Genomic DNA, 15,000 nt, shown 5'->3' on the forward strand with positions numbered 1-15,000 from the left:
GCAGATTACGTGGCATCTGCCCGTGCCGTTCTCCGCTGGAGAATAAACTCCTCTCGGAGGCTGAGGAGTTCACGAGGTGTCAGACGCGTGTGCTCCAACAGCTGACGCTGGGTGAGCTCATACCGTATGCAGTGACCTACTTCACAACAACCCCTTGGTTACTGAAGATGAGAAATAAGGTCAATGCACAGCCAATGGATGGGGATGTTTATGGCACAGTGGAAACCTCAAATATTTACATTTACATGTATTTTACAGAAACTGTTGTTGTCCTAAGTAACTTACATACAGTATGTCAACTATATTACAAGGGATTACACTCCCTAGAGCGACTTGCTCAAGGGCACAACGGTGGAAGCCGGGATCCCACAACTTTCAGGCTACTGCACGCTAGCCAACTCCTTAACCAATAGACTACCACTGCCTCTATACAGTATGTACGCTGGAGAACTGTTCAATTCTGTGTGCTGTCGGTACAGTAGATTCATGGCCGATCGACAACCAAGTCGGTTTAGCCTCACGCAACATGACATAGGACATAACAACTGTGCACGACTGGCTGGCGGCAGTCGCCTACGTGCCATATGCTGACCCTAAGGACCGTGAAAGCCCTCCTACACAGTACAACATGCACTGCCAGTAGCTTCAATGCCCATCACTAATGACCATGACCATTTGTTTTTTTCTCTACGGTAGAATATATTTTTTGCCCTTTTTGCCTTCATGTTGATAGGATAGTGGGAAGAGACAGGAGGTCAATGGGAGACAGAGATGGGCTGAGAAATGACTGCAGGTCGGAATTGAACCTGAGTCCCCATGGGCAACCCTGGGCACCCAGTGGGCACGGAGACCCTACTGTGGTATGGTGCTGCCGCCTGTACTACACCTCCCCATGGTGAGCGTTGGTTTTTAAGCAGTGCCTTCCTTCTTCAGGGTTTCCTTGAATTAGGCCCACAGCATCTTTAACTAGCTAACGAAACATCATGTCAAGAAATTACCTTTAAAAGTAACTGACTATTTAATCCGCATATAGTTTTGCACTTGCGTCCATATTTCTTGACACCATTTTTCATAGGAACACTAGGAATGTTAAAACTCATGCGACACGATCAGCCAATCCCCCCTCAGACACGGCACACACCACAGCTGCATTCAGAAACGGCAAAGAAGTAATAACAGTCGTGCTGTATAGCCGAAAGACGTTGGGAAAAAGAAACTGAACAAATAACTCAAAAGGTGTCTGACCATGAACATGACCCACCCCTCCTATAGTCACACCGAACGGAAAAAAAGCAAAATGAAAGCAGTGAGCGACAGACAGTCGATAGGCTACAATCAATGCTTGAGCTATGGGTTCACACACGGCTTGCTGGTTTTATGTGTTGAAATACCAGAGCTTTGGGGACTGAGGGAGCAATAAACAGCAAGGAACTTGTAATGTTGTGACTTTTGTGTTTTCATGTCATGATGGTGAGCCTGTGTACCATGAGGGAAAAAAGGTTTCAGAAATGCTACGCTAAAAAAGCACACACACACACACACACACACGGAGAAAAAGCCTGAAGCCCGCGCTCGGAACAGCAAGCATACTCACACTTTAGTGGTGGCCAGAGGCACCAGCAGGGCGGCGACGTTCTGCAGCTGCATCAGCAACATGATGAAGCTGGAGGTGGCTGCATCGTACCTGCAAACACACACACACACACACACACACACACACACACACAGAGCATAGGAGGGTTAAGTAAAGGAGAGTTCATAGACACAAGTCAAACACCAGTCCAGTGCTCTCACACTGGACCAAGTGCCTGGCTGGTGCCTGGCTCCGCTGTGAGTGACCAGGGTTAACTGATGTGGAAATCAACTCTCAGTTCAATTTAACCACAATTTGCTCAGTTCAGAGAGTGTTTTAACAATATGTATAGATGAAGAAATCATTTGAATCTCATGAATGTTGATAGTTTTTCCCTCCATGTCCAGACAGACTTAATTTTCCGTTCTGTTTGGAGCGGAGAGCAATGCACCCATTGGACAGTTGTAACATACCAATACGATTCCTTTCAAATGGGTGTACTATTAAATCAATGAGTTCGATCAATACTTTCAGAAGTCAAATCACCACAAATAAGGTTGCAACTTCATACTAAATATTTAATGCTGAAAAACATTTCACTTCCCATGTGTAAGCTCATGGGAATTAAAGTCATTGGCATGAGATTTCATTTGGCTTTAGCATTACCTCTGTATGTATGTATGTATGTGTGTGTCTGTGTATGTGTGTGTCTGTGTATTTGTGTGTGTGTGTGTGTGTGTGTGTGTGTGTGTGTGTGTGTGTGTGTGTGTGTGTGTGTGTGTGTGTAGTGGAAAGAAGAGGGATAGTGATGAGCTAGGGGAGTATTGAACACACACATATGCAGGCACGCATAATGGCCAAAAACTACCAGAACAAATGAGATTGATTTATCTTCCATGTTTCTTGTGAACACTTGGGCTTAAGAAGGTGATACACTACTGTAATCCTAGCCCAAGCAGTAACAAACTGCTTTAATCCTTGCCCAAACTAGACTTTTGCAGAACTGTTCATCTTAAGGGATTCTTCCAAAGCGCTTTCTAGGGTTGTAGAAAAAAAAGTTTTCTGAGCACACATGAAGTACAGCCTTAAACGGCATGAAGAGACCTAGTGAAGTGCATAGTGGAGTATGGACCAGACATTCTGAGTGTGTTTATACGAGGTGGTGTGTGTGTGTGTGTACTGTAGGGTGTGTGTGTGTGTGTGTGTGTGTGTGTGTTTGTTTACTTACTTCATTCCCATCTGAACTTGGGCCGTCTCAGGTAGAATTGGCTCGTCCTCAATATATACAGGGTCTTCCACTTCATTTGACCTGGATGCAGACGCAGACGCAGATGCAGACACACACACACACACACACACACACACACACACACACACACAGCCAGACACACACACACACACACACACACACACACACACACACACACACACACACACACACACACACACACTTGAGTATGACTTCAGAGTGGTGCTATTATTTTTTCATTTCCTGCCCCTGTTGGAGGGGGCCAGGTGAAGAGGTCTCTGATCAGATTAATTACAAACAGCGAGGCCCTTCTGAAGCAAAGCACTCTGGGAGCCGGAGTCGGCCCCCGTCAAGTGGCCTAATTAAACCGCACCAGACGGAGAGCAACGAGGAAGAAAGGAGCGAGCTCGAAAAACATAAGTGTGTGTGTCTGTGTGTGTGTGTGCGTGACTGAGAGAGAGAGAGAGAGAGAGAGAGAGAGAGAGAGAGAGAGATGCAGGCAGGCAGTACATAGTTAAAGCAGAAGACAAATGAGGAGGTGAGAGGGAGTAATGCTGGGAGCAGGAGGCACAGAGGCTGCCAGCGGAGCGGCACTGTGAGTGTCCCGAGCGTCTCTACAGGGACATACTGCACAGGCAGAGACACAGCCACACTACAGAGGTAGAGGGACACAATGGGGAGGTGATGAAGATCATGCTGATGATGTGGAATGATGGTCATGATCATGCCTTTTAGCCTCTGGTGTGTGTGCGCGTGTGTGTGTGTGTGTGTGTGTGTGTGTGTGGGTGGGTGGGTGTGCATGTGTGTGTGTGTGTGTGTGTGTGTGGGCTGTGACTAACACTTTAGTGCTTGAGTGTGTGTGTGTGTGTGTTTGTGAGAGTGTGTATTTGTATGAGGGTGTTTGTGTATGTGTATGTGTCTGTGTGTGTGTACAATGAAATAATAATAATAAAAAAAGCTCTGCAGCAGAAGCTGGACTGCACAACCACATTGATTTCTAAAAGCGTTCATTGGGCTGTGCTCAATGCCGCCGCATCCATATTGGGCGCTGACCTCCGCAGGTGATTGTGAAAAGCTCCAAGCTGACCTTCTCAAGATGAATGGCTCCAAAGCAAAGGGCAGGGAGGAGGAAAAACATGTAGGGAGCAGTGCTTTCTTCACCTCTTCATTACTCAGTTAAAACTGATTAAAAACAAATCAATAAAAGTAAAACGCTTCTGCCCGAAACGTAGGGGACTGAAAACCCCTTGACAACAGAAAATGTATGTGCTGGACTGGTGTTGTCATTTGTGTTTTGGCCAAAAGCAAATGAATGACTATTTTCATCTGTAACAGATTGCAACAGGCACTGGTAAATGTTTTTAGAATGTAAAATAAATGATGTCCAGCCACACTCTAGCGAGTAGCAAGAAAAAGGAAAAGGAGAGAAAAGGGAACAAGAGAAAAGAAAACAAGCAGAACGGGCTAGCGGATAGAAAAGAGTGGAAGGGAGCGGAGACAGGAGAGGAGAGGAGAAGAGAGGGGGAGTTTACCGTTTGACTGACGCTTCATACACGCCACTGTCGCCAGCCACCGACTCGTCTGACACAGCAGCAGACACACACGCCGGCTTGTCCTCCAAAGAGTCTGCAGAGTGACGCGCAAACTCGACATCTTGAGAGAGAGAGAGCGAGAGAGGGAGAAAGAGAGAGAGAGAGAGAGAGAGAAAGAGAGACGTACATGACACTCACCCTTCACAGCCTAATTTTCCAGATATCTGCCTGTGCAGATTCATATGATACGTGTGAGTCAGTGTGCTGCATATTCATGTGGGTTTAGTGCTCCACTTAATTAATGTGATTCATTATAATCTAGAGTAGCAATAATGGATGGTATCCATGAGTAGTAATCCATGTAATTATCCATCTAAGAAATATAGAATATTTCACAACGCCCATTCTGGAGATTTTTTTGTTGTTTTTTTGTGTGCAATGGTTCACTATTAGTGCTGCACCAAAAAGCGTCTGTGCTGTGCACATGCATAAAAAGAACTCATCAGCCCAACACACCCAGCAAAAACAAAGGCTTCTACCGCGCAGTCCTTCTATGCAGTACCCACTGTCTGACAATAGATGGCAGTGTTACACTAGCAAAAATGCATGCAGGCTCAGAGGAGGAGAGTGGAAAACTATTTCCTCTTCTGTCACAGGTAGCAGAGGTAGTAGCAAGCTATTTTTCAGCTATCCATTGTCTGATTTGGATGTGCCTTGAAAAAAAGAGACTTGGCTTATCGACGGTCTTAAAAATAAATACATAATAAATAAATAATGAGAGGGCCACCTGAATGTGCTGCATGGAAATGACTCCCAATAACATTCACTGGCAAAAAAAAAAAAAAAAGGAATTTGCCTTTCTTCCTAACAAAATGTCCTCCTTACACAATAGAGGGGTGTGAAGTGTAAAAAAGACAGATTGGCTTCCGAGCTTTGGGGGTCTTCACTCAGACTCCTGATCTAAGACTGTCACTTATAGAGCCCGGCATAGCTCATCTGGCTTTCTTTTCAACACATTCGCCTGAGCCAGACTCATAGGTCCTCTATTCTCCTCTATTCTCCACGTCCATTGTAACCATCTCAAAGCAGGGCTCATCTAATGACTGTCTCTTGGTAGACCAGACTTACAGACTGTTTTGATTAACTGTGATCTTAAGACTTCCATCAGCTACTCCTACTGTATGCCTTAAAAGTAACTTCAAGGTCAGCTGTCTTGTTTCTTCTCTGCGAAAACACATTTCGCTTCTGAAATTTCCGGCAACTTCTGTCAAAATACCCCTTCTGAGACATGGATGTGGTCTGACGATTCGGTTCGATCTGTCGATACGTCCAATCTGAAATGTTATTGTGTGATCTACCTTCCTGCAATAGCCTACATACTGTACCTTCATTGATCCAGTGTTAAAATGCATAAATGGAACCCATTCAGCGGCAAAAAAAACGACGACTCCATGCTCAAGGCCAGCCATCAACACACACAGGCTGATAGGACTGCACTGCAGTAGCACCCTATGGCCTATGTGACCGGCTTAGTGAGGATGAGGGACAGGAGAGATGGCTCTATGAATGCCCACTCTGCTGCTGGGGAAACATAATCCGTCATCATGACTGGACTGGAGCCGAGGCGACTGAGAAGTTTTCCCCTCTGTGGTTAATGAGTGTGTTTGGATTACAGAGAGGACGCCAGAGATCAAGCTTCTGATTCAAAAAGCTCTTTACACCTCGGAGCTGGCGGCAGATCAACAGGTTCGTGTTGAAACGCTGCAGCTAAGGGCTGGAGCCAACATGCAGCGGTCATCTCTGGTGTTCACAGAAACAGCCAGACTACTGCTGAAATGGAGGCCAATATAGGTAGAGCATCTATGTCAGCTTACCATATTTCAACACATTTGGTCAACAACACTAACAAATGTTGTTTTTGGGTTCATTTCCCCTTAAACAATTACAAGAACAGTAAATGCCAAAATGCCATCCTGTGATCTTCCAGATCCTAGCTGTAACACAATAAACTAGACTACTGATCTGGTAATCAGCTAGTGATTATTGGCCTAATACCACTATCCCAGGAGATGGATTATGTGTGTGAGATGCTGTCGGTACAAATGCCGAAGGGGCAGTTCTCATACCCGTCACTCCTTCCTGTAAGGTGGTCAGGGGGACCCTCCTGACGCCCTCTCCGGTCTCCTTGTCCTCAGAGTCGGGGTCAAACACCAGCGCTCTGTCGTAGAAGCCCAGCCCGGCGAAGTCCGCCGGCAGCTCCCCTTCCCCGTAGTCCTGTCCGGCGGAGATGTCCTGCACCGAGGGGTGGAGGAAGGCCCCGTCCACCACCAGCGGCGAGCCGGGTGGCGACAGCGACGACAGCGACGAGCGCGACGACAGCGACGTGACCGACTTGGACGGCTCGGCCGGCGGCTTGGTGGACGCCACCACGCAGTGCGCCGGGACCGAGCCGCCGTCCGCCGCCTGCAGGTTGGCCGAGAGGGACAGCGGGCCGCCGGGCCCCGCGGAGAACGGAGGTCCCCTGGAGGAGGAGGATGACGACGCGGCCGAGGGCGTCTTGGACACCTCGTGCTCGTGGATGGTGGTGATGGGCCCCGGCGGGCCGTACGCGGACGGAGGCTGGTCCTGGAGCAGCAGGTCCAGCTTGTACTGGTAGTCCAAGTCGGCGGCGCTGGCGGCGGCGGCGTCCGACTGGCTGTAGAACAGGTCGCCGGAGCTCAGGGAGTTGAGCGAGCCGCGGCTGCTGGACGTGTTGAGGGAGCCGCGACTGGACGCCAGCGAGCCCAGGCTGCTGCCCGACGACACCGACAGCGTGCTGGCCGACAGACTGCACACAGGGAGGAGAGGAGACACACACACACGCACACACACACACACACATGAACAGGGGCGAATACGGTTCATCCACAACCCAGAAATGTTGCTTGTGTGTGTGTGTGTGTGTGTGTGTGTGTGTGTGTGTGTGTGTGTGTGTGTGTGTGTGTGTGTGTAGATGTAGGCGCATGTCAGAGTGTGCACAGACTCACCTTTTGAGCTGTGATTGGAGCATCGTGGCCAACCTTGTAGATTCTGCCAACCTCTGCATCAGAACCCGCCGCCTCTCCTGAATTTTCAGCCTGAAAACCCACACAACCACACAAGGATGTTCATATCAAAAACAAAACACTAAGTGCCCTTTTCTAACAACCCTCAGAGGCGTTGAAGACTATGTAAATAACAAAGTATCCTCCTTGAACACACAAAAAGAGAAAACAATGTTTTTTTTTCCGCAGATATTTCAAATATTCATTTTTCTTTGGTTTCATTGATTTCTTTTTTTTAATTTATTTTATTTTATTTTGGGATCTCTGAGGCTCTCCTCTATATGCCCTCTGTGTCTCCTATTCCCTGTGTGCCTACAGTAACATCAGAGCAGCTTAAAACAACATTGGCCTTAATTACTGTCAAACCAGTGGAGCAATCGCACAGCAACTAATTATGCACAGACACAGTGCAATCAGCTGGTTGCAGTGTGCTGGGTGTATATGCAGAGTGGGGGGAGTGTGTTTCTCTTCCATGCGGGTGTGTATGGACACACACACACACACACACACACACACACACACACACACACACACACACAATATGCAATTACAATTAGGTATCTAAAAACCACAATGTCGTCAATTATGGTGTCACTAGCGTTGCCCTTGCTCGCGTGTTGCACCATCACTGAACACAACAATTACCACACAATTAGTATGCAAATCAGAGGTAATTAAAGGCACCTAGTGTGTTTACCCTTTTGAAGCATTCATTAGAAATAAAAACAACAACCTTGTAGGCGGCAAACTGTTTCAGGCTTATGGGAAGGGTTTCACAAAAGGCACCCCCCCAACCCCCACCACACACACACACCAACTGCCCCCTCCTCACTAATCACCATCAAGCTGGCAGACGGTGCTCTGAGGAGACGGGAGAGGGGCTTTGAGGAAAGTGCCCGAAGTCCGTGGACGGAGAGACACACACACACACACACACACACAGACACACAGACACACAGACACACACAGGGCCATTGGTGTGGACTTGTGTTTGGCTTTCCCAGATACTTGTCATGCTGTGATTGTGTGGGTGGTTAGGGGCTTAGAGGCTGGATCTCTGTCCATCTGAACAGCTCAGGCCTGGACTGTGGATCTGACTTGACTCCCTGAACACCATCTTTGGAGACAGACAGTGACTGATGGCTCAGTGGGGACTGTGTGTGTGTGTGAGAGTGTGTGTGTGTGTGTTTGTATATACTCCCCTGTTGATGGGGTACGGCATAATAACTCTGCAGTGGCACCATGGTGCACTGGAGGTGGGAATGTCCGCAGTGTGTGTGTGAGTGTGTGTGTGTGTGTGTGTGTGTGTGTGTGTGTGTGTGTGTGTGTGTGTGTGTGTGTGCATACTCCCCTGGTGATGGGGAGGTGGGAATGTCCGCAGCAGGGATGGGGAGGTGGGACAGTCACAGCACAGGCTTGGCACACGTCAACACCACCGAGAGTGAGAAGCTGGAGCTCTCCGCTGGCGTGCCCATAGGGAATGTATAGGAGGTGTGAGAGGGATGTGCTTCTCTTCACACCTTTGCCTGACTGGGCAACGTTTCTTTTCCTTTTTTAATGGCGCAGCCACCACACACACACACACACACACACACTATTAGGGCGCTAGTGTGTTTCTTGCCTCCATGTCAGCTGTGTAGGCTGACATTCCATAATGGAGTCCACATACACATACACTTCAGCCACTTTCCCACGTGACTTCTAGAAGTCACTCGGACATACTCACCCGAGTAGAGGCACGACACGAGCCTTATGTCCGAGTGAGATACGGGTGACTGCTGTTCATACTATACCTGAGTAGTTGGCGTGAGGGGTTGGGCAATGTCAGCACTTGCAGGGGGTGGGAGATGACGGTAAATAAATGCGTTGTTGCGCTGTGTTGCCTTGATGATGCGAACTTTACATCAGATCCGAAACATCGATGAAACAACAGAACAGCGCATACAAGCTAATCGACGACACTTCAAGCTATTCACGTAGCAAGTGCAAAAGCCAATTTGAGAAGCCATCGATAGCATATACTAGCCTATTCATCAAATGACCAAAACTATCAAACTACCCGTAATTTCCCGACTATTAGCCGCGGCTTATACATTGATTTTGCAAAATTTCCTCAGCTATGAGGTTAATACAGGGGGCCAGTTAATATGGTGTTAATATGGTTTTGTTCCTTTTAACTTGCATAAAACAATGTCCTGTGGCTTATACACAATGCGGCTTACATGCGGGAAATTACTGTATTCAATTCCTTTAGGCTATTCATGTTGCTTTAGGCTTTTCATGTTCACGTGACGATGTTTGCAAGGATAATCCTGCCTGTCCCGCATCTAACCTGTCCTGTATCTAACTACAACAGTGCCCAAGTAAACATCATTACCCAGATCCCTTTAGGTCAATCTCCACCACGAGGAGTCCCCTCCTATGAGCACTGTGCTCTGGGGATGTGTTGGTGTCGTGAGAGGGGGCGAAGGGCAACTGAGGGGCGAGACCATGTGGGTGCACTCATCTCATCTTTGCGGGACTTTCCATCCTGCCCAACCAGTGGAGCAATCACTCAGCAACTCAATTATGCACACACACAGTGCAATCAGCTGGTTTCCAGTGCGTACACTGCGTTCCCAATAACCATGCCAGTGCCTGTGCCCATAGGTTGGGTAGGGCTGTGCTGGGCTGCTCACTTCTGTGTCAGGGCGTGGTTTGTGTGTGTGTGTGTGTGTGTGTGTGTGTGTGTGTGTGTGTGTGTGTGTGTGTGTGTGTGTGTGCGTGTGAACAAACAGACACAGTGCAATCGCTGGTTTCCAGTGCACCCACTGTGTGCCCGTGCCGGGTGCCCCGTGGGTTGGGTAAGGCTGCGCTGCTCACCTCTGTGCCAGGGCCTGGCTGGGCGGCGCCGCCCTGAGGCTCTGCAGGTCCTCCTCGAGGCGTGAGCGCTCCTGGTCCAGGCGGTGGAGCTCGGTGGCCGAGCGTCGCCGCGGCCACACGAACTGCAGCTCCTTGAGCAGCTCCTCCTTCTCGCTCAGCAGCAGCAGCCGCTCCCGCTCCGCGTCCACCGCGCCCACCGGCCAGCACTCGCCCTCCAGCTTGGCCAGCTCGATCTTCACATTCGCCATGCTGAGACAGAGAGGGGGGGGGGGTGGAGGGGTGGAGAAGAGGGAGAGAGAGGAGGAGAGAGGAGGAGAGAGAGGGAGAGGAAGATAGAGATAGAGAGAGAGAGAGGAAGAGAGGGGGAAGAGGGAGATAGAGGGAGAGAGGGAGGAGAGAAAGAGGGAGAGAGCGAGATAGAGGGAGGGAGAGAGGGAGAGAAGGATATAGAGGGAAGAGAGAGAGAGAAAAGGGAGGGAGAGGGATAGAGGGAGAAGAGACAGAGAGAGATAGAGGGAGAGTGAGGGAGGTGGGAAAGAGGGAGAGAGATATAGGGAGAGAAAGGAGAGAGGGAGAAGGGGGATTGAGAGATGGAGAGAGGAGAGAGAGAGAGAGGATGGGGGAGATAAGTTTAACACTCCTTTATTAAACCAATACTTAGTTACTTGAATACTGTAACATGGGAACATCCACAAGTACTGTATCAAACTCAGAGAGAAGAGGAGGAAGAGGGGAATAAAGGGGATGAGGGAGAGAGAGAGAATTCACATCACAGACACATTGAGAAGAAGAATGAGCACAGATGATACAGACAAAAACTGGGCATACACACACACACACACACAGCAGCGTCCTACAGCAGGACTGTGGCAATGGCCCCGTGGGCAGAGAGTGGCTTGCCCGCCTGCCTGCACAGCCTGGCACAGGAGGAAACACCTGCTGTAGCTGGGCCCTAATTCATGCGGTGGGATTAGAGTGTCTGCGGGCCAAAACACTGGGGATTAGTCTGTCTGTCCAGGGGGAGAGGGGGGCTACCTGCCTGAGCAAGAGGCCTGAAGGCTCCCCCCTAAAACCCTCCACACACACACACACACACACACACACACACACACACACACACGGACAAAGTCACTCCCATTACTGCTAATGTGTGAAAACAAGGGGACCGCCAGAAATGCATCTGGCCAAAACTATGGCTCTTACAAATTGAATTCCAACCTAAACTTGTGCACAAACAAATAGACATGTACAGTTAAGCCCAAAATTATTAGCCCCCCTGAAATTTTGGAACATTACTCTAAAATTCTCCCTAAATTTTTCATCCCTGATCAAATTTTAAAAATCAAACATTCGCCAGTGTTATTATGTAGAATCTGGTGCATTTTGGAGTGTTAATATGTTATTAGGAATGCTTAATCTCAAATTGTGTGAAAAGTGGAGTGGTCAAAATTAATAGCCCCCATGTGATTTTTTTGCTTTTAAACACACACGACCAACCTGTCACCTTTCAAGCCACACCTTTGCAGTTAGTTAATGTCCAGACAACACCTGAACACCCAACCAGCATTGATTGTTTACCTAAAGACTTCAAGGAACAGGCCTACAGGCACTTGGAACACCTGTCTGAGAGGGGACTGCCTTTACAGGCATACTGAAGATAAAGGAAATCTGTCTGGACCTCAGAAAGAACATCATTGAGGCCTATAATATGGAGAAAGACTACACTGTAATCTCTAGATGCTTCACAGTCTGTAGAACAGCCGTGCAAGGCATCATTACAAAGTACAAAGAGTTCCAAGTCTGTGCATAACAAACCTAAGTGTGGATGAAAATGCTAAATATCTCAATCTAGAGAGAAAAATCATCAGGGATGTTAGCAAGCAACCCTGCACATCCGCCGAAATGATAGTTGCTGACCTTGAGACCTCTGGGGTTAAAGTCTTGAGGAAGACAGTAGCGAGGGATTTTTATTGTGGAGGCCTCCAAGGTCATCGGCTGAGAAAAAACCCATTACTCCAAAAGGGGTGCTTCAAAGTCAGACTGAACTTTGCCCATGCACATTTAAAAGCTAAAAATGAGTTTTGGAAAACTGTCCTTTGGTCTGATGACATTAAACTGGAGCTGTTTGGGCCCATGGATGTTGCCTATGTTTGGCGAAAAAAGGGAAGGCCTACAACCATAAAAATACAGTTCCCACAGTGAAGCATGGTGGTAGGAGGATCATGTTATGGGGCTGTGTTGCTGTCTCAGGCACAGGGAGCCTTGTTTGGGTGCATGGGATCATGAAAAAGAAAGATTATGTTGACCTTTTGAGGGATAACATCAAGACGCCTGCTCTTAGTCTAGGCTTAGGTCACCACCAGGTCTTTCAGCATGATAATAACCTAAAGCATAGTGAAAAGTGGTCTAAAACGCCCTAAAGGATACCAAAATCAAGGTGCTGGAATAGCCTACACAGAGACCAGACCTCAACCCCATTGAGAATCTGTGGCACGTGCTTAAAGCAAGAGTCCATACAAGAAAACCATGCAGTTTGGACGAGCTGGAGCTAAAGAGTGCTTAAGAGATATGTGCCAACCTAGTAAAAGACTATTCAAAGAAGTTGTTGTCAGTTGAAGCAAAGAAAGGCTATACTATTGACTATTAATGGTCTGGGGGCTAATAATTTTGAACATGTCAATTTTTGCTTTTCTTGTCACAAATCAGAGCATGAGTAAACAATGATCATCAAACTTTGTGGGCATACTGTTTTTGCGCTTCTGTAATCATATAAACTAGGCACATTTTTGGAAATGGTCATTTTCATGTATAAACAAAGGATTATGTCTGAATTCATAAGGGGGGCTAATAATTTTGGGCTTAACTGTATATCGTGTGCAACACAAATCTACAGTACACACAATAACAGACACTTAGACTCACATCCAGGGTCTAAGCGCCATGCAGGATTCACTCTTATAAGAGTAACTGAGGGATGCCAGGGGAAGAAGGAGAAAGAGAAAGAGAAAGAGAGGGAGGACAATACCTTCTTTTGGCCTCTTCATACTGTAGGCTCAATCTGACCTTCTCAGCCACAGAGGACCTACTCCTCAAACCAGCCTGAGAGAGTGAGAGAGAGACAGAGAGAGAGAGAGAATGGGTGTCAGTCAGAGACACACACACACACACACACACACACACACACACACATCACATGTAAGGCTCAGAGGAGCGGTGTTCACATGCACCTGTGTGACTACGCTCACACGTCGGTAACCTCTCGCCTACTTCGTCCCAGTGTGGTGGGGTTCGGTGCGAAAGTGCAAAAACATCACATGGAGGCGCTTGCAGTGAGCAGGTTTAACATCATTAAAGAAGCCCACCCCATTCTCCCCCGTCAACATTCCAGCAGAGTGGACACAGCCTCAAAGCTCAGAGCTGGAGAGAGAACAGCACCCAGCTCTAAGCTGCTTACTCTCCTACTCCCAACCTGTGAGTGTGTGTGTGTGTGTGTGTGTGTGTGTGTGTGTGTGTGTGTGTGTGTGTGTGTGTGTGTGTGTGTGTGTGTGTGTGTGTGTGTGTGTGAGTGAGTGTGCATACCCAAACCCACTCCACACTTCAGATTGTGCTAGGCTATCATCCCCCTCCTGCCCCCTCCCCCTGTGAAGAGCCCATTCCAGAGGGAAGGCCCCAGAGCAGGGGAGCATTCCTCAGGAGAGGAGAGGAGAGGAGAGGAGAGGAGAGGAGAGGAGAGGAGAGCATAGGAGAGGAGAGGAGAGGAGAGGAGAGGAGAGGAGAGCATAGGAGAGGAGAGGAGAGGGCCACAGTGAGGAGCACTGGGTCTGGGGCAAACAGGGAGCCTGCTGCTGATAACACACAAAGCCTGGCGGCCTACGCTGATCACCCCGCCATTTAGGCTATGCACTCTACACACACAGAACAAAGCTTGGACAAGGAACAAACATGTGCGTGTCTTTGTGTGCTTGTGTGTGTGTGTGTCTGTGTGTCTGTGTGTCTGTGTGTGTGTGTGTGTGTGTGGGTTTCAATTCCTCTAGAAATCACATCCACAGGCATGAAGGAATGTGGAGCAGAAGGGCTATATTGCCCTTGTCCATGTGACCGATTCAAAAACAGAGCTTTATGGGATGTCAGAACCCTCAACCCTGATCCGACTCCTTCATTTGACCTTCTGATCTCGACTGACCTCTCCAGAGACGTCCGTCTGCGATCCAGCGTCCAGCGTCTGTCTGGAGAGTGATGGCTGAGAACCTGCCGTGTTCCGCAGGTCGGGTTCTGAGCGACCCATATTCTGTCCAGCGTAAAACCGCTCCTTCAGTTTGAACAAACACTGAGAGAAGAAAAAGAAACACATTGTTTAAAAAAAAAAACTGAAAGAACAAATTCACACATGGCCAACACACTCACAGCTGTACCCTACATGCAAACAGCTGTACAAATCACACACAAACTATTTACAAACCAGAAATTCACACCACCTCTTTGACAAATAATGACATCAATGACCACTTAGACTCTTTGGCTATCATCAAACACAAGCCAGCATGATACGACACACACACACACACACACGTAAAGACATAGGCACACTATATACACATCACAAGCCCACTCCTACAACACACACACACCTGCATGAGGTCCTGCTTCTCCTTCTCCCCGGAGCTGATGGCCTTGCGGAGGGACTTGAGCTCGCTCACGATG

The 15,000-nt window shown here is 48.2% G+C and overlaps 1 protein-coding gene across 1 annotated transcript in view; it reads right to left on the bottom strand.

Annotated features, from left to right (window-relative positions):
• The window catches only part of LOC134065423 (protein WWC2-like), a 53,305-nt gene that overhangs the window by 12,719 nt on the left and 25,586 nt on the right, over positions 1-15,000 (bottom strand). The window contains exons 6-14 of the mRNA XM_062520547.1: positions 14,928-15,000; positions 14,483-14,626; positions 13,325-13,398; positions 10,300-10,548; positions 7,381-7,470; positions 6,481-7,181; positions 4,355-4,475; positions 2,802-2,882; positions 1,595-1,684 (exon numbers count right to left, since the gene is read on the bottom strand). The exon at positions 14,928-15,000 is cut by the window's right edge and continues 57 nt beyond it. Coding sequence (XP_062376531.1) covers positions 1,595-1,684; positions 2,802-2,882; positions 4,355-4,475; positions 6,481-7,181; positions 7,381-7,470; positions 10,300-10,548; positions 13,325-13,398; positions 14,483-14,626; positions 14,928-15,000 — 1,623 coding nt within the window. The remainder of the gene's footprint in view (positions 1-1,594; positions 1,685-2,801; positions 2,883-4,354; positions 4,476-6,480; positions 7,182-7,380; positions 7,471-10,299; positions 10,549-13,324; positions 13,399-14,482; positions 14,627-14,927) is intronic.

Source organism: Sardina pilchardus, chromosome 2 (assembly GCF_963854185.1).
Source record: "Sardina pilchardus chromosome 2, fSarPil1.1, whole genome shotgun sequence".
Taxonomy (NCBI): domain Eukaryota; kingdom Metazoa; phylum Chordata; class Actinopteri; order Clupeiformes; family Clupeidae; genus Sardina; species Sardina pilchardus.